The sequence below is a fragment of the Achroia grisella genome, unplaced genomic scaffold, assembly GCF_030625045.1.
Source record: "Achroia grisella isolate CSIRO2021 unplaced genomic scaffold, CSIRO_AGI_Agris_v1 utg862, whole genome shotgun sequence".
NCBI classification, from domain to species: Eukaryota; Metazoa; Arthropoda; class Insecta; order Lepidoptera; family Pyralidae; genus Achroia; species Achroia grisella.
The window spans coordinates 1,884,923-1,911,158 of record NW_026713046.1 but is presented as its reverse complement, the minus strand read 5'-3'; the positions used below and the strand labels follow the sequence as shown (position 1 = coordinate 1,911,158).

The 26,236-nt window shown below is 33.2% G+C and overlaps 2 protein-coding genes across 2 annotated transcripts in view; one reads left to right on the top strand and one right to left on the bottom strand.

Annotated features, from left to right (window-relative positions):
• Positions 1-4,958, bottom strand: part of LOC131852774 (teneurin-m) — a 344,172-nt gene extending 339,214 nt beyond the window's left edge. Inside the window, exon 1 of the mRNA XM_059203497.1 lies at positions 4,758-4,958. Within this exon, the coding sequence (XP_059059480.1) occupies positions 4,758-4,791 (34 nt within the window). The 5' untranslated portion in view covers positions 4,792-4,958. The remainder of the gene's footprint in view (positions 1-4,757) is intronic.
• Positions 1-26,236, top strand: part of LOC131852820 (protein yippee-like 5) — a 519,555-nt gene that overhangs the window by 427,462 nt on the left and 65,857 nt on the right. The window lies entirely within an intron of this gene.

The following is a 26,236-nucleotide window of genomic DNA, read 5'->3' as shown; positions in this document are numbered from 1 at the left end:
TTCCTCTTGTATCACTTTATCTATTAAAAAATACCGCTTCAAAATTCGTTGCGTAGTTTTCAAGATTTAAGCGACAGCGATTTTGTTTTATACTATGTAATAATTAATTTGGTTCGTTAAAGGTGTTTCGACCACCTGACAAACAATCATAACTATAAATTACACACAGACCTCTCCTCCTCTCCTCTTGAATCACTCTATCTATTAAAGAAACCGCTTCAAAATCCGCTGTAAATATAGGGACGGGCAGACAGCGACAGCGACTTTATTTTATACTATATAATGATGATGATAATGATACGAATATTGGAGGAAGGAGATTCTCAGTAATGTGGACCGCTGACCACATAGCTGGCAACTTGGAAACCATCATAATTTGATACGATCGATTCCTGATAAATTTGACATTGCTAGCAACGCGGGTTCCCGGAGAAACCTTGATGATAAAATCCATCAAAGTGACCTGAGCTCATCAACTTATCATCCTCCACTGGTACCCCGTCAGAGTAAACCATTACCGCAGAGGGATGCACCATTCCATTATTTAAGAGTTAAAAATATCTATATTGATTTGTAAGGGTAAACAAAAGTGGTTGCAACTTGTTGCCTTTTATATATTTTTAGTTGCAATATAAATTGAAACAGACACGAACACGTTCTCTTTCGCAATTGCAAAAGCCTGACCATAGCGAAATATATGGACATCAGTCCAAAATAGGAAATGCAACTCCGCTGAAAGTGGCAGCTCGAAAATTTATGCCCAACAATCGCGTAAGAGTATCGCAATAAACTTTACAAAAAAAGCCATAAGCCAGCCTGGGGTCCTTTAAAACCAATTTGTCCCAAGTTTACGATCGCGGTTAACGTATCAAACAATGAGCGAAAGTATTGTGTTTTTATGCCGTTTAAGTTTGATCGTTTACCTACCCATAACTCTTTTATTGGCCCCAATAAAAGTTGTATCTTTAAATGCATCTCCGAACCGTTTCCCTAGCTCCCCATCCGTATCGAATTCGTTATCGATTACCTATTCTATGAGTATTTTTCTATCGTGTGTAATAACGATTCGTGGAAACCTTTAATTACAACATGATTTTATAGGGCTCTCTCGGACCGTAATGTTTGGGTGCAACATGTAATTATTATTAGGAAGACTTCGACCATATTGTTGTAACTTTGTTGGCAATTAGGGCGAGTCGTTTTTGTCTCCGATGACATTGTGTTTCTGGGAAGGTTGTTGTTTGTTTAACACACGTGGGAGTTCCATCGTGTTGTCTTTTGAGTGCCGTTTGGATGCATGTGTCGACCTCGAGTTAAATTAACCGGAAACTTAAGGGGAAATAGTTAAGATTCCGTGCAGGTCTGTTGCAGTCACTCAGAAAGTTAAACATGCCACCCTGTTATTTACAAACTATCGCTCAAAATAGCTATAGAATGGGAATTTGGGAAACAATCGTGATTGAATTCAATTTACTGGGAATAGTGCGCACGAAAGTCGAATATTGATGGGTATAAAAGAAAAACTGACTAAACTAATCCAATAAAAGTTTAACGTTGTTAATAATAGACCAGCACAAGTCCTGGTTGATGTTGTGTAAAAAATGTTCCGAGTGCCGGTAGCCGATAATGTAATTGATAAAGATGAATTCTATTCAAAACAGGTTAGAATAACAACAACACGGGCCGAGTGACACAGCAGCTTTGCAGTCGATTCTCAAACAAAGCCATGTCCCGAAGCTGGTTCAGAAAAAGAAATAGACGTGTTTAAGAATAGTGGAGATGTAAATTACGTAAAAACTGAATATAAACGGGCGGGTCTAGTATCTTTTGATAGTATAATGGGGACGTGCGTGCCACAGATGGAGTCGGAGGGATCGCACGGGTGGTCCACTGCGGTTGGACTATTTAAATACTTTTTTCTTATTATTTGCCATCAATGTTTGGTGATTTATATTTGTTTAACACGGAGGTGTTGGGACAAGGTGTGATTTGTTGATCCCTTATTGGCTATCGATTACGCTCTCGTTTTACTCGAGATACATTTTTTGTTTACTCAAAAACTTTAAGTTCCTTTCCACTTTGATTTATTACCTCTAATATATATTAAACAGATTAACGGTTAGTTATGTTTATTTCCATACTCATGTTATTAAACACTACCTTAGTGATTATTAAGTTTTCGATTAGAGAATATTAATTGCATATTAGTTTTGGTTTCGTGATCTCAAACCGATTAATTGCTGGATGTATAATTCTTTAAAAACGTTTATAAAATACTAGCTACCTGCCCAGGCTTGGCACGGGTGTACATGTAATATACATATAAATTTATCTTTTGAATCACTCTATCTATTACTAATATATATACTACAAACAGACACCGAAAGCGACTTCATTTTATACATATAAACATTACATAGTAATTAGATAAAATTAGACTGAATTGTAAGTTGGTTGTTCAAAATGATTTTTCAAACAGACCGTACTCATTAAAATCTTTTTTTCATTAAGTAATTTCTTTATCGACCGTAGTTACTATTTATTCCATCACTTTTACGGCACATAAGTCACGTCAATTTTGTTTATTTGTCATGTATTTTTCTGTACCTCATGTATGCCATGGATTTTTAATTGAGGAATAAAGAATTTATCTATCTATATGTTTATTGACAACGCTAAAAAATATGGATACTTTTCTGAACATGTTTTTGAAACAAGAATACTTAAATAAAAAATAGGTATTTTCCTAAGTATGTTTTTGAAACTTCTAAATAGAACTAGCAATCAAACGCAATGATTTTTCAAACATATGGTATAATCAAAACATTATCAACCGTAGTCCATTCCACTTCTAATTGGACAAACGATCAATTTAAGCTTTGCTCTCGTTACTTATCTGTGTAAATAAATTGTTTACTTTCCCAACTGTTCTTGGAACTTGTACCAGTCACAATATCCACAAATAACACTGTTTTATATTTACAACTAGCTGACTCGGCAAATGTTTTGCCATATAAATTAAAAACGCTATTAAAAAATAGGGGTTGGTGATAGTAGAGTGAAAATTAGGATTGCATGTATTTTTAATGCCATATAAAATAAAACTAAGTAAACAAATTTGTCCGAATAATTAAAAAAAAAAATGTTAGGGGTGAACAAGTTATCACTTAGGGATATGAAAAATAGATAGTACCACATTATAAAAAAAAATTGTCCCCAAAATAAAAAAAAAGGTTAGGGGTGGACTACTTATCACTTAGAACTTAACACGTATGTAAAATAGATAGTAGCCGATTCTCAGATCTACTGAATATGCGTATAACATTTCATAAAAATCGGTCAAGTTCATGAGGAGTATGGTAACTAACATTGTGACACGAGATTCTTAATAATATCATAAACACCAAAGTTTGTGGGTATGGACGGACGTTTCTTACTTTTTCACGCAAAAACTACTGAACGGAATGTGATTAAACTTTACAATAATATAGCACCAAAATAACATTTTTTACAATTTGCTGTCTGTTCCGGCTAATCTCTGAAATGGCTGGACCGATTTTAATGGGACTTTTATTGGCAGGTAGCGAATGTAATAAGGAGTAACTTAGGCTACTTTTATTTTAGTAAAATAAAGTTAAATTCCACGCGTACGAAGTCGCGAGAACAGCTAGTTTTATTAGGACTGTCGGACCAATGGGCTCATTGAGTTGTATCGGTCAGGTTCACTGACTCGAGTTATTGTGGTAGTTTCGTAAATGATTGTATTCTCATGTTTGGATTTACGTCTATTAAATGTGTTTTACGATACAATAATCGTTGGATTCCTATTGGAATATTTATTCTGTAACTCTAACATTACCTTAGATATACTACTGTTACTTGGTGATTTAATTTTAGTCGATTTTGACTCTAATTCTTCGTTGCAGTGCCTAAAACGTGTATGTTATGTGTATGAATTAATTCACTATATACCTTAATTGTGTAAAGTAATGTAAATAAATAAATAATTTTCTAGATTTTGTAGCGATACTATTCATAACTGATTTAGGTATAAAACGATTACTTAGTGATATAGTTTTTACGCAATTTTGAACAAAAACCACTGTGTTGTAAATTTAATATTGTCTATTTTGAAATTATATTGTAATTACGCGATTTTTAATATATAATTTCTTAGGTATATACCTAAGAAATTATATATTAAAAATCGCGTACGGTATGCTTACTTATTGTTTTTGCTTAATTTTGCTCTAATTTTGAAGAAAAACCGTCTCTGTTATCCATATTTAATATTATCTATGAAATTATATTTTAATTACGCGATATAAAATATAATTTACTAGAAAAATCGTCATATCTAATCTACAAATTTTATTTCTAGAAAGATTAGATATTATAATATTTAGGTTTTTAATTTTAGCCACGTTGTATTAAGTATAACGTTAACTGTATGGACAAAATTCAGTGGTAGATTAAAAATTGTTTACAGTTCCATATAAATTGTGAATTTGCATACAACTGCAATTCAGTTTTATAGTGCGTTTATTCATATTTAAATTAACGTTCAGACAACTGATTGTTGCAGCGTCTGCAGCCGTAAATTAATTGAAATAACGTAACGTTTACCCGCACAGGAGTTGTATATATTCGAAATGCCGCAACCGACCTATTAAATGAATATATAAACCCTCTAACCGCATTGCGTTCCTATAACGTTTAATTCACAATATCTTACGATATCCAAAACACAAACTTACGTTGATCGAAGAAGCAGCGATCGAGACCATTCATAACGTTGCAAACAACCGCATAGTGCACTAAAACACACTTCTGTTGCGTTCACAACTCGCACTAATGACGTCACACTCAAAACAAATCACAGCGTATGCGTTCTCACTCGGTCACTGCACAACGTCAGGGCGGGTGCTAAGGTTACAAGGAGTTTTTAAGGAAGTGTTGCCGATACGGTGGTCGGCGCGCGACTGAGTGCGCGCGGCGCCACGCGGAGGGGTGGGGGCGGGCGGGGGTGAGGTCGGGGAACGGGCGGGGGTGCGTGCGTTCGGAATCCACTTCCCACGTGGTCGGCACCCGTCCCTTTCTTGCAGGATGGGTTAGCATTTTAAAAGCACGGGCCGTCGACGCATCGATACGCCCGGGGCGATGTTTTGCTGTAACCTTGTTTATATGCACTTAGTGTTGCCAGGCGTCCGGGTAACGCCGGACATAGTTAGGCTTTTCGATTGCGTGGCCGGACAAAATAAACGGTGTCCGGTTTGTCCGGCTATAGGTAGACTTTTTACATTATTTTTTTTGCTAATCTAATAATTATTTTCATTGTTCAACTTAAACAAAAGCAGACTTGTTTTGTTTACGTTTTTGTTATGGTTTTTGAAATTAGTAAAATAATTTTAAATGTTGATAAATAAATACAAATAGAATTTATTTCTGACTGATTAATATTAATCTAATGTGGCATTCAATTAATCAGAATTTAACATCTTGTTAATCTTGCTTTTTAAAAATATAATTTAATATGAACTTAAGTAATAATGTTTTTAAATAATACAAAATTATTTTATTTTTTACCGATTAACAATATTCTGATTTGGCATTCGATTTCATTAATATTTCATTACAATTTATTAATCTTGATTTTTACATACAATTTTTTCTCTATTAATACTGACACACATAATGTAGTTTGTCCACTCTTTCTACCCAAATATCCAGCCAAACTGAATGGCTGGTCTGTCCGGGTAGTAATTCAGCGATCTGGCAACCCTAGCCCAGGGCGATGTGTTGCTATAACCATTGAAGTGCGTGTTTGTTGTTTTTTTTTTATTGTACAGTATGTTACAGTTAAGTGGCGAGTTAAGTACCGATGTTTGTTTTCGAATTTCCGATACATTCTCGAGCGCATCATGTTTTGTGTATAAACTTTATGATGCATTGAATTGAGTCGTATCTGTATTTTTTTTTATTTTTTGCCTCGGTGGTGTAGCGGTTTAACCGCTTTACTTCCGATGGTCGCGGGTTCGATTCCTCGCGCGGTGTAAGTATTTGTATTCATGAGTATGATTATTTGTATCGCTCTGGGTGTTTTCTGGATGTATATTTACAAAAGAAAATCAAATTCTGTCATATAGATTTAAACCAGTTTTTTTATATTAGTGCATAAAACATTAAAAAATTCTCAACTGGATATGGAATTAAAAAAGAAATTGATAATATTTCATAACTCGACATCTTATTACCCTATCAGCATTGGTGGTTTGGATTCAATGTAACCTATAACTAGTATGTGGGTTTGATTCCGTCGTAAATCACACGTATTACGTCGTAAAACGAGAAATATCCATAATGATGTACGCAAAAAAGCTTTTTTATTATTTTTTATGATGTAGGACACCCGTATCAGAATGGAGACAGATAAGTAATATCAGGGACTTGAAACAAAAGGGTGTGGATAGACGAATCAAAAAAGTTAATGCGTTTCTTGAAAAAGCTATTCCGGGCGTCGTGGTTGAGTCTTATCGGCGTGTCACTCATCAGAGGGTATTACGGATTTGTTTTTAACTTTTTACTTAACTCTAAAAGTGTGGTTGAGTCATAGTCGACGACTCAGTTACGATTACAAGTCTGTTTTTTTTAATGGAGTGGCAAATTGACGGTGTTGTGGTACATGCATTTGTCCTTATGTGGTTGCACTCTAGGATTGTGAACGATGACTAAAAAAATTACTAAACATTGTGCATGTCAAATAAATCTACACATATAAATAAAATTGGAGTGTCTGTTTGTAATATTGAAATAACCGTTTTTTGCTACATGCATATGGATATAAATACGGTACATACACCAAAATAATTTTTGTTACTATTTTTGTCTGTCTGTTTGTTTGTTCCGGCTAATCTCCGAAATGGCTGGACCGAATTTGACGGGACTTTTATTTGCAGGTAGCTGATGTAATAAGGAGTAACTTAGGCTACTTTTATTTTAGAAAAATAAAGTTAAAGTTAAATTCCACGCGGATTAAGTCGTTACTAGTAGTTACAGTAACACAGCGCCATCTAGATAGAACTTGTGTTATGGGTACTAGACAAGTGATATAAAAACTTAAGATATGTAAGATATGTTTGTAAATACATAATCAATATAAACACAGGTGCTTCCACCTTTACATTATCATCCATATGAAAAAAAGTAGAGTATTTTTATGGAAATAAACTTAAATTGAAGCACTTTTAAATAGTCATACATAGTTTTTAATCTACCGATTATCCTAAAGCTGACTCAAACAAGAAGAACGAGAAAGAAACTTGCGCGTTGCTCTTTTTAATAATTTTAGTATTTTAAGTAAAAATTAGTGAATACAAACTACCATACAAAGTAGCACTAATTCATTGATAGGACACAGTTTTTGTGTTGAACTGCCGTTTTGGAATTTTGCGTCTGTTGCGTTGCACGTGTGAATGTTATTTTAATGTGAAGTTTCTTCAAAAAAATTGCATCCGCGACGCTCGTTTGATTTTTGTAAGCGTATATGTCACTGCATTGACGAACGTTTCAAATCAAATCAAATCACAAATCATGTATTCCTGTAGGACATTTTAGTAGCTTGACTTTGAAGTGGCAATGGGCAGGGCACATAGCTCGTAGGACAGATGGCCGTTGGGGCAGTAAAGTCCTCGAGTGGCGACCACGGACCGGAAGACGCAGCGTGGGAAGGCCTCCAGCAAGGTGGACCGACGATCTGGTCAAGATCGCGGGAAGAATAGAATAGAATAGAATAGAATTCATTTATTCAAATAAACTTAATTTAAGCACTTTTGAATAGTCATAACAATTTGTTTTTTATCTACCACTCGTTACCACCAAAGCTGTCTCATCACAAGAAGAACGAGCAAGAAACTTGTGTGTTGCTCTTTTAAATAATCCTTGTAAGTTTACATTTACAAGTCGAAACGTGTGAATACAAACTACCAACAAGCACTAATTTTTTGGGTCAAATATAATCATGCAATAAGATTAAATCAGTCGTAGTGATAAGAGCAGACCAGTCCCTACAAGCAGCACTCGTTCACGAGTACGACGGATGAGCCAGCCATCACTGCGCTCGACCATATTTTAGGGAGCCCATTGACCCGGCCCACCACGCCGCCACATGTCTGGACATTTTAGTGAGCATGACTACTCATTCCACACGACCACGTCACAGCTACAAAAATTACTATATGGTAGTTACAGTATTCGCACTTTACATAAGGATGCATGCGGCAATCAATACAAAAGCCGCTACGCTATCATATATCAAGAAAGCAGTATGAAAATTAAAATTATAACGTTGTCCGCAAATAAACTTATTCTTGCTATATATTGCTATCATCTATAAATTCATCTATCTTATAATAGGCTTTTTTACATAACATTTGTTTAATATAAGATTTGAATTGCCTCTCTGTAAGATTTAGCGTAGACTCTGGCAGTTTATTATAGAATCTTACGCAATTACCATAAAATGAATTACTAACTTTGTGTAGACGGCATTTAGGTAAAATTAGCTTATTTTTATTGCGTAAGTTTCTACTTGTACAGTCTTTAAGTTTCTTGAAACTATCTAAGTTTTTGCTTGTATACATAATATTTTCATAAATGTACTGTGAGGCAACGGTGAGGATATTTGATTGTTTAAAGCATTGACGTAATGACTCTCTAGAACCCATACCATAAATAGAACGTATGGCTCTCTTTTGTAAAATAAATATAGTATTTATATCGGCAGTTTTACCCCATAGCAGTATGCCATATGACATAATGCTATGGAAATAACTAAAATATACAAGTTTTGCCGTCGCCACGTCTGTTAATTGCCTTATCCTTCTAATTGCATAAGCAGCAGAACTAAGTCTACTGGCTAATTTTGAAATATGGGGCCCCCATTGTAACTTCGAGTCCACTGTTATTCCTAAAAAAACTGTATCATTAACAAAATTTACTATTTCATCATTAAGCAATAGCTGCGTATTTACTTGTTTTACATTAGGCAGCGTGAATTTAATGCACTTAGTTTTGTTGGAGTTCAATAATAGATTATTACATGTGAACCAATTTAGTATAGCAGAGATAGCATAATTTACATCGTCTAATTGATTACATTGGCAACCAATTTTAAACACTAACGAAGTATCATCCGCAAATAACACTATATCTGCAACTTTCTCTACCATGTAGGGAAGGTCATTTATATAAATTAAAAAGAGAAATGGGCCTAATATTGAACCTTGAGGAACGCCCATTTTTATATTAGTTCCCTTAGACTTTACACCATCAATATCTACAGTTTGCACCCTATCCTCTAGATAAGTTTTCATTAGACTTAGGTCATTATCTCTAATACCATAATATTTGAGCTTATACAAAAGTGTTTCATGATCTACGCAATCAAACGCCTTCGACAAGTCACAAAAAACGCCGAGAGCATCCTGTGAGTTTTCCCATGATTCGAATATATGTGTAATAAGCGCTACACCTGCATCAGTAGTAGACTTGCCGGCAGTGAAACCATATTGCTGACTGTGAAGCAGTCCGTTATCCCTGAAGTATTTTAACATTTGGTTAAACATAATCTTTTCAAATACTTTACTTAGAACTGGCAAAATAGAAATTGGTCTATAGTTGCCTAGCTCAAATCTATCTCCAGATTTAAAGAGTGGAATTAATTTGCTAAATTTCATTAATTGAGGAAACACGCCATTATCAACACATTTATTGAAAATAGTAGCTAGATAAGGAGCAACAATATCTATGAATGAACTAACTACTTTAACTGACATGTCCCAGAGATCTTCCGTATTTTTTAAATTTAACTGTTTGAATATTTTTATGACATGAAAAGGGCTGACATGTGAAAATTTAAATGTTAAAGAGCAAGGGCTGACATTAGCCTCCAGTAATGTTTTTGCTCGAATTGGAGATGAGTCTAGAGAAGATGTAATATCAATCGGAATATTAGCAAAAAAATCTTGAAAAATATGAACTATATCTTTTGTTGCTGTTATTAACTTATTGTCATAATTTAATGAGAATTGATTGCAGGCTTTTTCAGACCGTCCAGTTTCTTTGTTTATAATTCCCCAGATGGTCTTAATTTTGTCAGAGGACTGATTAATTTGTTTATTTATAAAATTAGATTTAGCTGTAATACAAACTTGTTTGAAAATTTTAGAGTAATTTCTCACATAAGTCGTAAATTTGTCATCAAATCTATATTTTTTTTTTTTTTTGATCATATAAATCAAATAAAATGTTTCTACTTTTAAGTATTCCTACTGTTGCCCATTCTGTAAATTTAGATTTAACACAATATTCTCTTTTCTTGAAAATATTCTGGTATTCTTTTGACAAAAGACTAATTTAAACTCTAAACTTGGTGTAAAGAATATCAGGATTATTAAGACTGACAGATTGTAACTCTAAGTCTAATTTATATTTTACCGTGCTTTTGTATTTATTAATATTGTAAGCATTTATTTGTCTTTTTGATCTTTTATTATTGGTATTTTTTTTAGTCTGATTACTAAACTTAACAACTTGACCACAGTGATCCGAAGGAAGTTTATTTATTATTAATTTTTCAATATACTCACAGTTACAAAAAACATTGTCAAGACAAGTAGCAGTCGTAGCGGTTACACGAGTGAGTTCCTGAAAGACATTACTCAAATTAAAAGACTGAAATAAACTAATAATTTTTGTACATGTGGGTGTATCACAAAGAATATCAACGTTAAAATCACCACACACAATGATTTTTTTACTGCTATTAAATACTTTTTTTAATATATCCTCCATCACCTCTTCAAATACATTATAATCACTATTAGGAGGCCTATAAACACATATAAGTATATAATTATCTAGTTCTATACATGAGATTTCTGTACAACACTCAATAGAAAGTCTAACAATGTCAGCACGTTCCTTTACTTTAATATTATTTCTTGCAATTATCATAGACCCACCTCTGTTAACTGACTTTCTATTGAAGCAGCTGACAACATTATAATTATTTAAACTGAACATCATATTGCTTTCTTTAAGCCAATGTTCAGTGAAACAGATAATGTCAATATTGAATTTTTCCAAAAATAATTGTATAATTAATTCACTGCCGGGAAAACTTTGTATGTTCTGATGAACAATTACCAATTCTAATTGCTTTCCCTTTGTCTTTGTTAGCAGTTTAAATCTGCAGTCAAATTACTTATATCACTATTTAAACAAAAAGTAATAGAATCATTTGTTATGTCACAATTTTTATATTGAAGTTTACCATGTAAACTGTTCATGAAGTCAATATTATAAGCCACTAAAGTGGCTATTTTATTCTTAGAAGATTTAGAAAGATACATTGTATCTTTTGTCAAATAAAAATCACTAATAAAACTATTAGTGTCAAAAAATGTAAAAACGTCACTATGACGACATGTCAATGTATGTAATAAATTATTAAGGTAATGTACCTTATTGTTAATTTTTTTATGATAATGGCTACTTGTATAAGGAAGAGCACACAATACAATCTTATATACATTCAATTGTAACAAATATTGAATACCTTTAATTATATCCTGTCTACTTAATTTAATACTATTACCAAAAAATAACACAACTGTGGTCATTTTATTCATTTTAGTAGATTTAATTTTGTTAATAATTTGTGCAAATGATGCCCCTGGCATACAGTAATTTAATACATCACCCTTAAGATGATACTTCAATATAGACCCAAAATTACAGCCTATTCTGTCAGAAAACACCATTGTGCTACTTTTAGGATTATAGTCACTGACACAAATCCCCTGAACTTCATTTATCTGCACAGTTGAAACTGAATTATTATTTGGCAAGGTTGAATGATCACATGTACAATGTTTAGTTAACGACTCAAAACGGTCAGCATTGTATTTACTGACATCAATCAAATCATCCATTGCTAAAATATGCTCCTGGATTTGTTTTTGTGAGATAGTATACTTGTTATTTAAATCATGAAGCGATGATTCTAAACTCTTTATTTTTGAAGTTAGGTAACTTGTATCCATGTCATATAACTTTTGGCTTTCCACTAGTTTATCATTATACTTATTAATATAATCATGCAATTTTAAATTGTTTAAACTAGTTTTTTTCAGCAACTGACCATTTTTGGAACGTTTATATAATATACTCCGAGTCTTAGTTATAAACTTTTTTAATTTTAAATATTTTTTTAATTTATTATGACTCACCATACATATGTTATTATTATAGTTGCCCTGTGATGTGTCACTAGTAAGGTCAATCACAACTGGATGGCTGCATGGAACTGAAGTAGAAGGAGGCATACAGTCGACACTAATAAGCTCATCATATAAATTACTAATCTCATTACTTTGTTGAGATTCAAATTTTGTGTCAAGATCATTAATTTTAAGATATGCCTGCTTTAACTCAAGCTCCAACTCAGTGATACGCCTCAAGGCTTGCTCATGTGTATCACTACATTGGTGAAAGCTACTTAATAGTTCTTGAAGCTGATCCCGCTGCTCAATAACTTCCTGATGACTATTATAAAGTTCTGACAATTCAGATTTTAATTGTGTATTTTTATTTATAATTTTTAAAATTTCATCTTCACTCTCTTCTCTCTCCCTGATCAACTTGTCACTGAGATCTTTGGATGCCTGAAGTTCTTGTAGGGCCACTTTAAGCTTCATCTCTGTCTGCCGCGCAGTTGTGGAACGGGTAGATAGTGACATTATTAAGAATATAAATAGTTACTAGGGAGAGTGAAGTGAGCTATTTCTAAAAGAAGCTAAGTATTACAAGATACGAGATACGAGAACAGCAGCTGAACCTTACTATACAGTTTAAGTGTTAAAATTGTGAATAAATTCTCCTAGGTATATTATAAACAAGTTATATTTGATAAATTGATAATCTAAATAAACGTTTTAACTGAATAACGAAATAAATGTAGATAAATTGTGCTCTTTCCCTTTAAATTATAATAATACAAAATATAAAAAGACTTACGATTAAATTAGTGGGTATTTTTTTTTTCCTTCGACGTATGCAACAACCGAACTTCACTATAATTATTAATAATTTAACTTAATATGAATATTTTATGTAAAACTTGCAATGATTATGAGTTTCTTGGGATAAATCCAACAAACAATTGCAAAATAATTTTGAATAAAACTTAGTTGTTCACGAACAGTTTGACAGATGGCCGGTACACTATTTGTAATGTCGATTTTTGCAAGTAATACACCACTAAACTGTACACAAACAACAATCGACACTAATTACACTATTAGATCACTAATAACAATATTGAAATTATAATATTTGTATGATAAACAATTAAAATTTATTTATTATTACGGCCAGCTGAAAATGACAATTGTCGTCGGTGTTGCCAGTCGAAGAAGAAAAAAAAAAAAAAAAAAAAAAAAAAAAAAAAAAAAAAAAAAAAAGGCATTGGATGCGAGCAGCGCAGGACCGATCGTCGTGGAGATCTTTGGGGGAGGCCTACGTCCAGCAGTGGACGTCTTCCGGGCTGCGATGATGATGATGATGATATTTTTTTTATTTATTGATTAAATTTTTTTTCTCCGTATCGTCCTGTTCAGTATACAGATTCAATTGAGAACTGGCAAGAAACTCACTGTTTTTTTTTTAATAATTTATTTTCCATCGTGTATTTATGTGTGTGTACTATGTCTAACATTAAGTGAGAATCCCGTGCATGAACTATTATTGCCATGCATGTTTGTCATTCAAGTAATCTTCTAGTTTGGTTTTATATTAACGAGAGATCTGTAATTATTACAATTTCTCAAACATATTACATTTAATATAATATAATATAATAATCTCAGGACAATTCACACAGCGCCATATAGACCCAAGTTAAGCTAGCTAAAGCTTGTGTTATGGGTACTATAAAACTGATACATATACATAGATATATATTTTTTTGTAAATACATACATATTATACATAGAAAATACCCAGACCGATACAAATAATCATACTATCACAGTATTTGACGGCTCCGATGGTCTAGCGGTTTACCACCTTTACTTCCGATGGTCGCGGGTTCGATTCCTCGCACGGTGCAATTTGCCCAGGCTTACTTTTTTTTTTCGTGTACCAAGTGAGGACAAAATTAATCAAAAAGAATTTAAAACAAAATGCAAAAAAGGGCATGGACCTACCTGGATGGAAAGCAACTGCGTTATAGCTAAAGAAAAATAGGTATATTGCGAAATAAACCAATTAAATCAAACGATATCTTTTAAAATCTCGTATTATTGACTATGCATATTAATTTATGCATTTTATTAATGAAAGTGGAAAGTGTTGATTAAAATTAATCACGTGGCTATAACATTTAATTATCTGCAATTAATATGCGTCTATAAAGCGATATATAACTATCTTAATAATATATATAATACTAGCTGTACCCGCGACTTCGTCCGCGTGGAATGAAACTTTATTTTTCTAAAATAAAAGTAACCTAAGTTACTTCTTATTACATCGAGTACTTGCTAAAAAAGTCCCGTCAAAATCGGTACAGTCATTTTAGAGATTAGCCGGAACAAGCAGAGAGACAGACAAAAATTGTAAAAAATGTTATTTTGGTGTATGTGCCGTATTTATATTCATATGTATGTAGTAAAAACGGTTATTTCAATATTACAAACAGACAATTTTATTTATACATCTGTAGATTATAAACGCGAAAGTTTTTATTGTATGTATGGATGGATGTTTGTTACTCTTTCACGCAAAAACTACTGAACAGAGTTTGATGAAACTTTACAGTAATATAGCTTATGTATCAGAATAACATATAGGCTATAAATATTGTGTAAATTGGTCGATATATAATGATTTATCAAATTATAGCCTATGCTTTATTCTAATAAATAAGCTATATCACTGTAAAGTTTCATCAAAATCTGTTCCTTTTATCAATATCATTTTATCAAAGATGTAATTTTTAGTAACTTAATAATTTTTTATGTAATTTTATTCTTTATTCAATAATTTATTATTCAATGAATGATTCATTATTAATTTCATGACTTACTTATAGAGAATTTAATAAGTTTGTAATTTTTTTTTAGACAATCATGTGTCTTTATGTTTGCTTTTGGCGAATAATAAATACAACTTCAATTAACTATAAAAAAACATGTAATTCAATATAACAGTATAGTTATCTTATACTGAAAACACGTTTTTTAGTTTTTCTTAAATTCTCTTTTACAATCTGATCATTATAGAAGAATAATAACTCTGAACAAAAATGCGAAGCTTTTGATTAATGTAAAGTCATTTCAATACGTTCTCAATCAAAAAATCTTGATACGAAAATGTTCCCTTTTTATAAGTTGGTTAAAAACAAATCGGTATAATAAAAATAGACCGTACCGCTTCATTGGTCGTACCATAACCATATTTAGTATAACTATGGTTATAGTTAATTAGTTACTGTTAGTTAATGCAGTTATATTATCTTTATTACCATTCGAGTGGTAAAATGCACTCGAGTATATTAAGGAACAGGGCTCCTTCAAAATCAGTGTTGCCACATTAATAGTTCTAACACTAAAGTTGGTGAATTAAATCGCCTCTGTCTTTGACCTAAATTTGTTGTAATTTAAAACATTTCACTCGATAAATTGATTGCCAAGATTTAGTGATTAGATTAAACGATCATCATTACATAGTATAAAACAAAGTCGCTGTCGCTGTCTGTACGTCCCTATGTATGCTTAAATCTTTAAAACTACGCAATGGATTATGAAGCGGTTTTTTTTAACAGATACAGTGATTCAAGAGGAAGGTTTATATGTATAATACATGTACACCCGCGAGAAGACGGGGTGGGTACCTAGTAATCTATAATTTTTTCTCTTAATAGGAATGGTAAACTTAGGACTAGTACTTTTTTGGATGATAATGGAATGCTGCACCTACTTGCACTAAGGGTTTACGCTGGCGGGGCATCAGTGGAGGATGATATCATCATGGTAAATTCACCGTGAATACATCACGTGATAACCACCATGTCAACCTGATATGGTAAATTGCTAGCAATGGAATTATTAGTCAACATTACTTCCAATCGTCTTCCCTCCTAACTTGGGACTAGATGGCGCTGTGTGAATTGTCCTTATTGGTTTTATATTGTTATAACCCAAGCTCTGCTTAGCTTAGGACTAGATGGCGCTGTACGAATTATAATAATTATTATTGTATTTATATATATGACGGCCTCGGTGGTCTAGCGGTTTACCACACCGCTTTACGTCCGATGGTCGCGGGTTCGATTCCTCGCACGGCACAAACATTTTGTATTCATGAGTATGAGTATGATTGTTTGTATCGGTCTGGGTATTTTCTATGTATAATATGTATGTATTTACGAAAAAAAAAAACTATGTATTTGTATCAGTTGTCTAGTACCCATAACACAAGCTTTAGTTAGCTTAACTTGGGTTAGATGGCGCTGTGTGAATTGTCCTGAGATTATTATTATTATTATTATATATATTTGCTACATGGAAATAAACTACATTTAAAAAGGTAGTTTTTACTACTCAATTTTGTTAATTTATTATTATATTATTTTGTTAATTTCGGTTCGGAAACCTCGTGACTCACGGCGCGACCGCGCGCGGTTCGGTCGCCGATGAGTCAACACTAGGCTTCCGAGCTGTACCCGAACTCTAATTAACGCCTGATGATACCTCGTTCAGACGCGAAACACGTGTCGCGATATGGGTGTAGACTCAATAACGGTCGGAATTTGATCGCCATTGGAGAAGGTCGTAGCGCTGGTCAGGTTTCCACACCGAATATTCGTAGTCTCACACATGTTAATTGTAGCGGAATTGAACCAAATAATATATACACATATTTGATATTTTCAGTGCATCAGTCAGTAATATTAAACGGACATTAAATTGTAATTTTCTTGAAATACAAGAAAGCTTTATAAAATAATTCTCTATTAATGCAAATTATTATTGTATAGTGTCTACATCTAGAAGGATGTGTTACTTAAATAGTTTGTTTTATGTGTATTAAGTTATGTACTATGTAAGACATCCAGTTTTGTAGACCTAATAAATAAAAAAAAAAAATATAAATACATCGAGTAGTGAAATGGACTTCCGCAAAATAACACCTAATTCGATTAAATAAATAGGTAGTTTTTAGTTTTGGTGAATTTGTTCACATGTAGCTGGCAACACCGCCCAAACATCAAATAACATATATAGCTGCCGTTATTTCTGTCAATTAAAACCACTTAGCAAAACCATTAATATGAAATGCTATTAGAATGCGGAGTAGCACGGGAGAAGCGCGGTTAATCTAATAAATAAACAGCTATGGGACATCTCGTATGGCGATTAATGGGTTATGTGCATTTCGTGTCAGTAGCACATGTTTTCATGGGCCATTCGGTGTGGCATTCTCTGGATTAAACTTAAGCCCCCTTCTTCAAAAACTATTCGTTTTTCTCCGCACTTCTCCAATGCTGTTGGCCCGAGCTGGTCTTTACAACTTCACCGGACGATAGGGGGCGAGTGCAGGTGGCACTCCAAACCAAAGGGAGGACTTATGGAGCGGCTGAAAGCCAACTCCAGCTTGACGGATACGACTTTAGTCTGAGGGCACCGATAGGGGTTCGAAATTTCCCGGGGGTCGTCGTCGTGGGCGTCGTAATTTCGATCCCCGTTTAACTTGAACGGAGGATAGATCGATCAAAAATACATTTTTGTGTTCCGTATACATTATAAAGTAATTTTTACCGTTTTAAGCTACAAATCGACAATTTCTTTTCTTTCAAACAGCTAAATATTTTAAATAGGTGTAACATACACTTTTATGAAATATCACAATTAAAAAATATATTTTGATTTAACAACCCGATATTTATTATAATGTTTATGACTGTATAAATAAATAATAATAATAACCATGAACAATCTACACAGCGCCATCTATTCCCAAGTTAAGCATAACTTGTGTTAGGAATACTAGTCAAATGATAGAAATACCTAAATATATATTTATTTGCAATATACATAGAAAACACCAAAACGACAAACAATCATACTCGAATATACAAATTGTATCGTGCGAGGAATCGAACCTGCGACAGAGTATAGCTACACCGCTTAACTGCTAGACCACCGAGGTAGATTATTGATGTATTTTCTCTGGCACTGTTTAGAGCAACTTTGTCAGTCATTAGAACGTAGAAGTGTCGCGTAGGGGACAAATGCGTGTAATCTAATAAGTAAACAGCGGTGGAACATCTTACGCGAGCGATTAAAGGGTTAACAGTATTCTATATATTCCTAGTACAATATGGGATTAAGTAAAAAATTACTAACTTTAGAAATTCCACCCTAAAGTTTTAGCTTTAAAGTCCAATTTCAAAGTTTTTAATTTTTTTAGTTAGTCCTTTATAGGTGTACGATATATTTGAGTGTTTTCTTCACTTATATATATAGGTACATATTCGATAGTTAAATACAATAAATATATATAGCGCGCTTAAAAATAACTAATGTTCCTTTTGGAAAATGGACTTTAAAATGATAACATTTAAATGTCATTTTAAAAACTGCGCTAACGGTTTATGCTATCAAGGCACCAGTGGAGGATGATAAGAAGTATATTATGTCAGGTTAATCAGCCCAATATGATAAATTCACCAGGAATTTATCATAGTGTTTCCCAGGGGGAACCGTGTGGAGGTCAATCTTACAATCTCCTTTCTTCCAGTACTGTATTTTTTTTTTTATCAATGATAATGGAGTGGTGCACACCTGCGCTAATAGTCTAATGATAAGATTAACATTAAGTCAGGTTAGTTAGCCCATTGTGACAAATTCACTAGGATTTTATCACAATGGTTTCCAGGGAGAACCGCGTAGAGGTCAACCTGACATGTAAGTCCACATTACTGACAATCCCCTTTCTCCAGTAGTTTGTTCTTCTATTGCCATAAAAAGAAAGGTCATCGTGGTAGTTTGCGAATTTTCCTTTAAATTTTGTTAACCGAAGTTCGCAAGTGAATATGATTAAGTAAAATGGATTTGCTACTAGTACATACAGTTAAAAGTAACATAACTTTGGAGCACTTAGCGGAAACTAATAATTGTACTTAGTAACTTGTTGGTTAGGTTAATGCATTAACTATGATAATGCGGTCTAAAAGTACACATAAAGTTTCGATCGACGTTCATATACGTGTTGTACTACGTCTTCAATCGTCTAGTGGTTAATCAGATCGCCTTGCAATCGATAGTCGCGAGTTCTATTTCTCAAATGATGCCAACATTTGTATTCATGAGCATAATTGTTTGTATCAGTCTGGGTGATTTCTACGTATATTATGTGTGTATTATAACCATGTTAGGTTGACCGGTTCCCCTTGGAAATGAAGTCCCTGGTAAATTTCACTGGTTCCTTTATTGGTGCCCCGATAGCGTATGCGTAAGTAAATGGTAGCGGCGATAAAAAATGTAAAGTTATTACGAAAATTCTAGAATTGTAACTTGGAGCAAACTTAGCGTGCAGCATTGAGATGGCTAGTTTAAATTTGTTCATATTTAATCAAATCAATCAGCCAATAATAATTATTGATTTAATATCCTACAATTATATTATAAAGACAATTTAGACTTTGATGGCGACAAAAAGTTTAAAGTTTCCACGAGAATTAAAAAATTGTATCTTACTGCAAACTTAGCGTGCTTAATAAATCAGTCAGCAATCTTTGAATTAATACCCTACAATTATATGATAAAGAGAATTGTAACTTTGACTTTAGACTTTCATAGTGATAAAAAGTCTAAAGTATCTACGAGCACTTTAAAATTGTACCATATAGCAAATTTAGTGTGCATAATAAATCAGTCAGCAATCTTTGATTTAATACCCTACAATTACATGATAAAGAGAATTATGACTTCGACTTTAAACTTTGATGTCAATAAAAAGTTTCCACGAGAATTCTAGAATTGTAACTTGGGGCAAACTTAGCGTGCAACATTGAGATGGGCTAGTCTAAATTTATTCCAATTTCAATAAATCAGACAGCAATAATAATCTTTGATTTATAGTAAATACCCTACAATTATATGTCAAAGAGAATTGTGACTTTGAATTTAGACTTTCATAGTGATAAAAAAAAAGAAGAAAAAAATTTAGAATAGAATTCATAAAGTATCTGCGAGCACTTTAATAGTCATTCTACCGTACCATATAGCAAATTTAGTGTGCATAATATATCAGTCAGCAATCTTTGATATAATACCCTACAATTATATGTCAAAGAGAATTATGACTTTGACTTTAAACTTTGATGTCAATAAAAAGTTTCCACGAGAATTCTAGAATTGTAACTTGGGGCAAACTTAGCGTACAACATTGAGATGGGCTAGTTTAAATTTCGTTCGTTCCGCTGGCCTTACGTATAACGGCAATCGATCGAATCTCCACGCTCCAGTGTGCAGCGACCCTTTGTGATATATCGCTTGCGTCACGCTAGATTAAGCTACAAATTGTGATATATATCTATAATGCACAATCTGTACGTCTATACTCGAATGGTATTGTTAAATAGGTACACCGTTTGTATGTAGAGAACTAGAGAATTGTGGTTTGGTTAGGACGTAACTTTATGCGCTCCTATTTGGATTATATAAACTAAGTTAATTTATTATTATATTAAATTTATTTCTCTAGTCCGTCCTTGCGCCATTTACTACTTTCTGTCTTCTCTCATCTACCAAAAGGTTGTCTGTAGGAGATTGTTTTGCGATAAGACCGCCTTTGGTGTCTTTTTACTTCTATTTATGTTCTTTATAACTTACTTCCACTGCAATAAAAAATAAATAATTATATTAAGATGTGTCAATATAATAATTTATATTTCTTATTGACTCTCCGGTGATCCGCCCAAGAGAAATATATAAAAAACAAATTAATACTAAAGATATCGAGGCGTGGATTGTTAGTAACCATGGGTAGTGACCACATTGTTAGTAATAGAATAGTAGAAGCATATTTGAAGAAATATTTGGAAGTTATCACGAGAGATCGTTCTGAATTCCTGGTAAAATCACCACGATGGCTCACTCAACTGACTTTTTATTTATCCTATTCTCCAATGGTGCCCAGGTTACTATTAGGACTGTAAATGTACTAGATGATACTATTTCTATCATCGATTTAAAAAATGCGAAAATATCATTTGACAGTGACAGGCCTATCTCTTTCCACATTATTTCGATTATATCCAGTGAATTGTAGATATATCCAAACGTTTCGGTTAGCACGACTTCGACAGTAGGCAATGTAAACAAAACCTGACTACCCCATATGGAATAACAGCCGTAAAGTTAAAATAGTACCCTAGCGGGGCTAGGGTGCTATTAAGGGTATAAGGGTATTAGAGGGTACTATTTCTATCATCGATTTAAAAATTGCAACACACAGTGACACTTATCTCTTTCCACATTATTTCGATTATACCCGATGAATTGTAGAATATATCTACAAGCGTTGCGGTTACCACGACTTCAACAGTAGAAAATGCAAACAAACCAGTCTGGTTTGCAACAGACCCCCTCTGCAATAACAGTCGTAAAGTTATTATAATTAATACATGAATAAATTCCTTTCATGTAATATTTAACACTGAATAATTTTAATTGTCATAACCGTTTCTAATTAATCCGTTCTAATACGAAATATTCGATAATTCGACGCTTCTAACCTTGGACGTCAAGTTACAGCCGTCAAACACCCTCGGATCGATCGTTCTAATTACATTAAACTCCCAACTATTGTCATCCCTAACGAAGACGTAAGGATCGTCAAGGGAATCGCCCTTCATTGCTTAGAATTAAGTTATTGTCGAGTTTATTGCACTAATGTGTGGGGTTAAGGCGGCTGATGTGTGACTAGCATACATACATCCATACATAATATAAAGGGGTAAATATAATATCGAAATCATTAATGATGAAGTAAGTATGTTTGGTTACATTTTTAGGGCAATGTAAGGTGTTTTATTTAATGAAGATAGAATGTAATGGAATGAAATAATTCGGTTTAGATAGATAGAGAGATAAAACATTTATTTGGGTATAGTGATACCCACAAAATGTAAAAAGATTCAAACTAAATACACAACTAACTAACAACTAAAAAATGACCAATGTACATTTAACAATATAGAACAGATGGAATAGAAAATAATCTTTTACTTAAGCAGATAATAACAATAGTCATAGTTTGTGTTATGTTTTTTAATCTTCTGCTCATTAGAAAACCTGTCTAATTACAAGAAGAAATAGCAAGAAACAAGCGTGTCGCTCTTATAAATAATTTAATCATGACTTTAAATTTTTAAACAAACTACCAATTAGCACTAATTCATTAGAGTCGAAATATTAAATACACAATCAACTGGTTGAGTAACTAAATAAGAGTAAATCAGTTGTAGTGATTAGAGCACAAGCAGGGTAATATTATTTATGTAATGATAATAGAATGAATGATAGTTTTGTCTATGTTATGATTTAATCTTATTGTGTATTTAAATTAATTTGCCAAGATGGACCAACTGGCCTGATTTCGTGCTCATTTTATCATTCTCCACTATTGCTCCGCTAGTGTAAATCGTTAGTGTAGACGGAAGCACCGTTTTATTATCCCAAATTTAAAAAAGAATTACAGAGACTGTAAGTCAAATCTGCCGTTAGTTCTGAGAGTTGTTCAAACCAAGAAGAACAGACAAGAAACTCAAAAAACTATTTTCAAATATAATTTTACATTATAATAATACATAGATAGATAGATATATCGTTTATTTGTTTGTTACTAATCACACACAACATGTTCATAAGAATAGACAATACATAATACGACATAAGATTTATAAAATTGTGTTATTATGTGTGATCTGTAGCAATACAAAAAGGTCGAAGCTCAGCGTGGAATATTGTTCAAAGAACAAAACACTGATTTTCAGCTTTAACCCATTTTAAAACTTACATTTATGTAAGATGAATGTAGTGATCATAAGTATATGCTGTTAAATTACATTAATTTTTATTAAATCTGGACAATTCAATTTACACAGACATAATTGACACATAGGCAACTTAGGACAACGTTAAAAAAATAAATAGAGAAATAAATTTAATTAATTTTTTCGCATGGCAACTTCGGCTCATTCCGCGTCACGCCGCCGCACCGCGCGCACGTCAAATGCAAATGTCGCTATTGAAAATAAGAAAATGCGACAACGAAATTTTATTTCCCCACCAGATTTTATTATACGTTTTCGACGTGTTCCTGACACAACGCTGATTGTATTGCCGGCTGTAAAAATTTGTAACGTCTAGATTTTTCTAGGCGAACCGCTCGCGGGCTTGTCGTTCGCGATTTGGTTATTGGATTTCATTGCGAGTTTTAGATGAAATATCGACGTGTAACTGGCAACATTGTTAATATTCATGCTCGTATAAGTTTATTATTTGTGTCTTATAAAATACTAGATGTGCAAGCGACTTCGCCTGCGTGGAATAGATGACGAATGACGAATTTAAGAGTTAAATATATACAAATTTTGAATTTCATATATATTTACATTTAGTCAACAGCCTAAAAAATAAATTTTTAGCTCCTAGCTTTAAAAATAACCGTTCATCCATACACCTTCATCTCTCGTTTCAACTGCTTTTAACCCTTTTTTCGCCTTAAAATATTAAGTTTCATTTAAATCGTTTCAATAGTTTTGGCGTGTAAGCGAGACAGACAGACAGAGTTACTTTCGTATTTATAATATTAGTAAATATTTATTAATGCAGTCTTATTATTCTATATTCGTTCAGTGCAATGCAACGTAGTTGTTAATGAATGAATGTGCAATAAATGGGTACCGTGTTCAGTTCAATAATAATCTATACAAATAAATAAAACTGACGTGTCTGTTTGTATTTTCAATGTTATTTGTTTGTATAAATATATCACTCAGAAACTACTCCTCAGATCTTGATTAAATTTGTATTTGTGTGAGTGACACCGGATTTCAAATAAAACGGTATCAACAAAATCGGTTCACGAAACAGAAACAGTCGTTCGAGAACTACATAAATACAAACAGATAAAATATTTGTATTGTGTTGAGATCGAACCCACTACCATCGTAAATTTAACTGCGTGCCATGCCTGCCCTATGAGACAACTAGCGTATAAATACACCATAAACATACATTAGAGTTAAAGCAATTTTCATTAGTAAAATAGATAAATAAATTTGTACGTTACCATAAAAATTACACGTAGAAATTCTGGTGTTACCTGTAAAAAAAAACATTTCCATTATTAATCTGAGTTAGTTCACCTTCTAAGAATTGTTATCATAGAGAAACTTAGGTATATATATTATTTACTTAACTTTACTTTTCTAAAGTAAAAGTAGCCTAAGTTACTCCTTATTACATCAGCTACCTGTCAAAAAAAGTCCCGTCAAAATCGATCCAGCCATTTACATTACATTAGCCGGAACAAACAGACCGACAGACAGACAAAAATTGTAAAAAGTGGTTTTTTCGTGTATGTACCGTATTTATATTCATATGCATGTAGTAAAAAACGGTTATTTCAATATTACAAACAGACACTCCAATTTTATTTATATGTATAGATTGATTGGCATTTTAGCAGACAGTGTGGGTAGACAGAAAGCTGATACTAAAGTTACAACAACAATATTATTTAAGTAAAGTCTCGAACATAATGTATGCATTTTCTATTAAGAGATATTGTTTTAAACCCGTTGTTTTTTTTTATTTCGGACTACTCTAATGCTGTTAGCAGCAGCTGGACTTTACAGCTTCACCGGACGATAGGGGGCGAGTGCAGATGGTGGGGGGAAATGGGATTGTTAGTAATGTGGACTAATGAACCCATTACTAGCAATGTACCATATCAGGTTGACCTCCACGCGGTTCCCCCTGGAAACCATCGTGTTAAATTCCTGGTGAATTTGTCACGATGGGCTAACTGACCTGACCTCATGCTCATCTTATCACCCTCCACTGATGCCCCGCCAGCGTAAACCGTTAGCGCAGGCGGATGCACCATTCCATTATCACATACAAAAAAAAAAAGTGCAGATGGCACTCCAAACCAAAGGAAGGACTTATGGAGCGGCTAAAGGTTAACTCCAGTCTGACGGATACGAGTTTAGTCTGAGGGCACCGCTACGGGTTCGAACCTTGACTCGGGCCGTCGAAATTTCGATTTACGTTTGAATTGGACGGGGGATCGATCGGAGGGAAATACCTGTTGTAAGCACAAATTATTGTATTAGAGTCCGTTAGTAATCCGAGAAAAAATGTAAATATGTATATATCATCGCACTTACTACGAATAAACAAACAAGCAAAAAGCTTTTTTATTATAAGACTAAGTTCCCGTGACTTCGTCGGTATTGATATTCATATGTGGAATTTTCAATATTACAAACAGATTTATTTCTTCTAAAATATTTAAATTATGAAATGTTTGACTATATTGATCACTTATGGCCTCTTCTATGTTACTTTGCTTTTCTTATTACATCAGTTAACCAAAAATCTATTAAACAGCCGCTTTGCACTCATTGTTCGTATCTGCCCAAAAAAGTCCCATTAAAATCGGTCATGTACGGTCAACAATTCAATCGGTGTTATAAAAACGGCTAGCCATTTCAGACATTTGCCGGGCGACAACTTCCGGAACAAACAAACCGACAGACAGACATAAATTGTAAAAAGTGGTTTTTTCGTGCATGTACTGTATTGATATTCATATGCATGTAGTGAGAAACGGGTCTTTCAATATTACAAACAGATACTCCAATTTTATTTATATGTACAGATTTTTTTTTATTCTATTGAATATTGAGGGTTTACTCCGGAGAATATGCCACGCCCCTCGGTGCAACAAAAATGAATACAAAATATTAATAAATTCGCTTTACAATTATCCCGCTCATATGATTGTTCCTATATCATTTCTAATTACTTACTTCTTCTACGAAACTTTTAGCTGATAGTTTATGTGTGATTATTGTTACATACTTTTCCCCCAG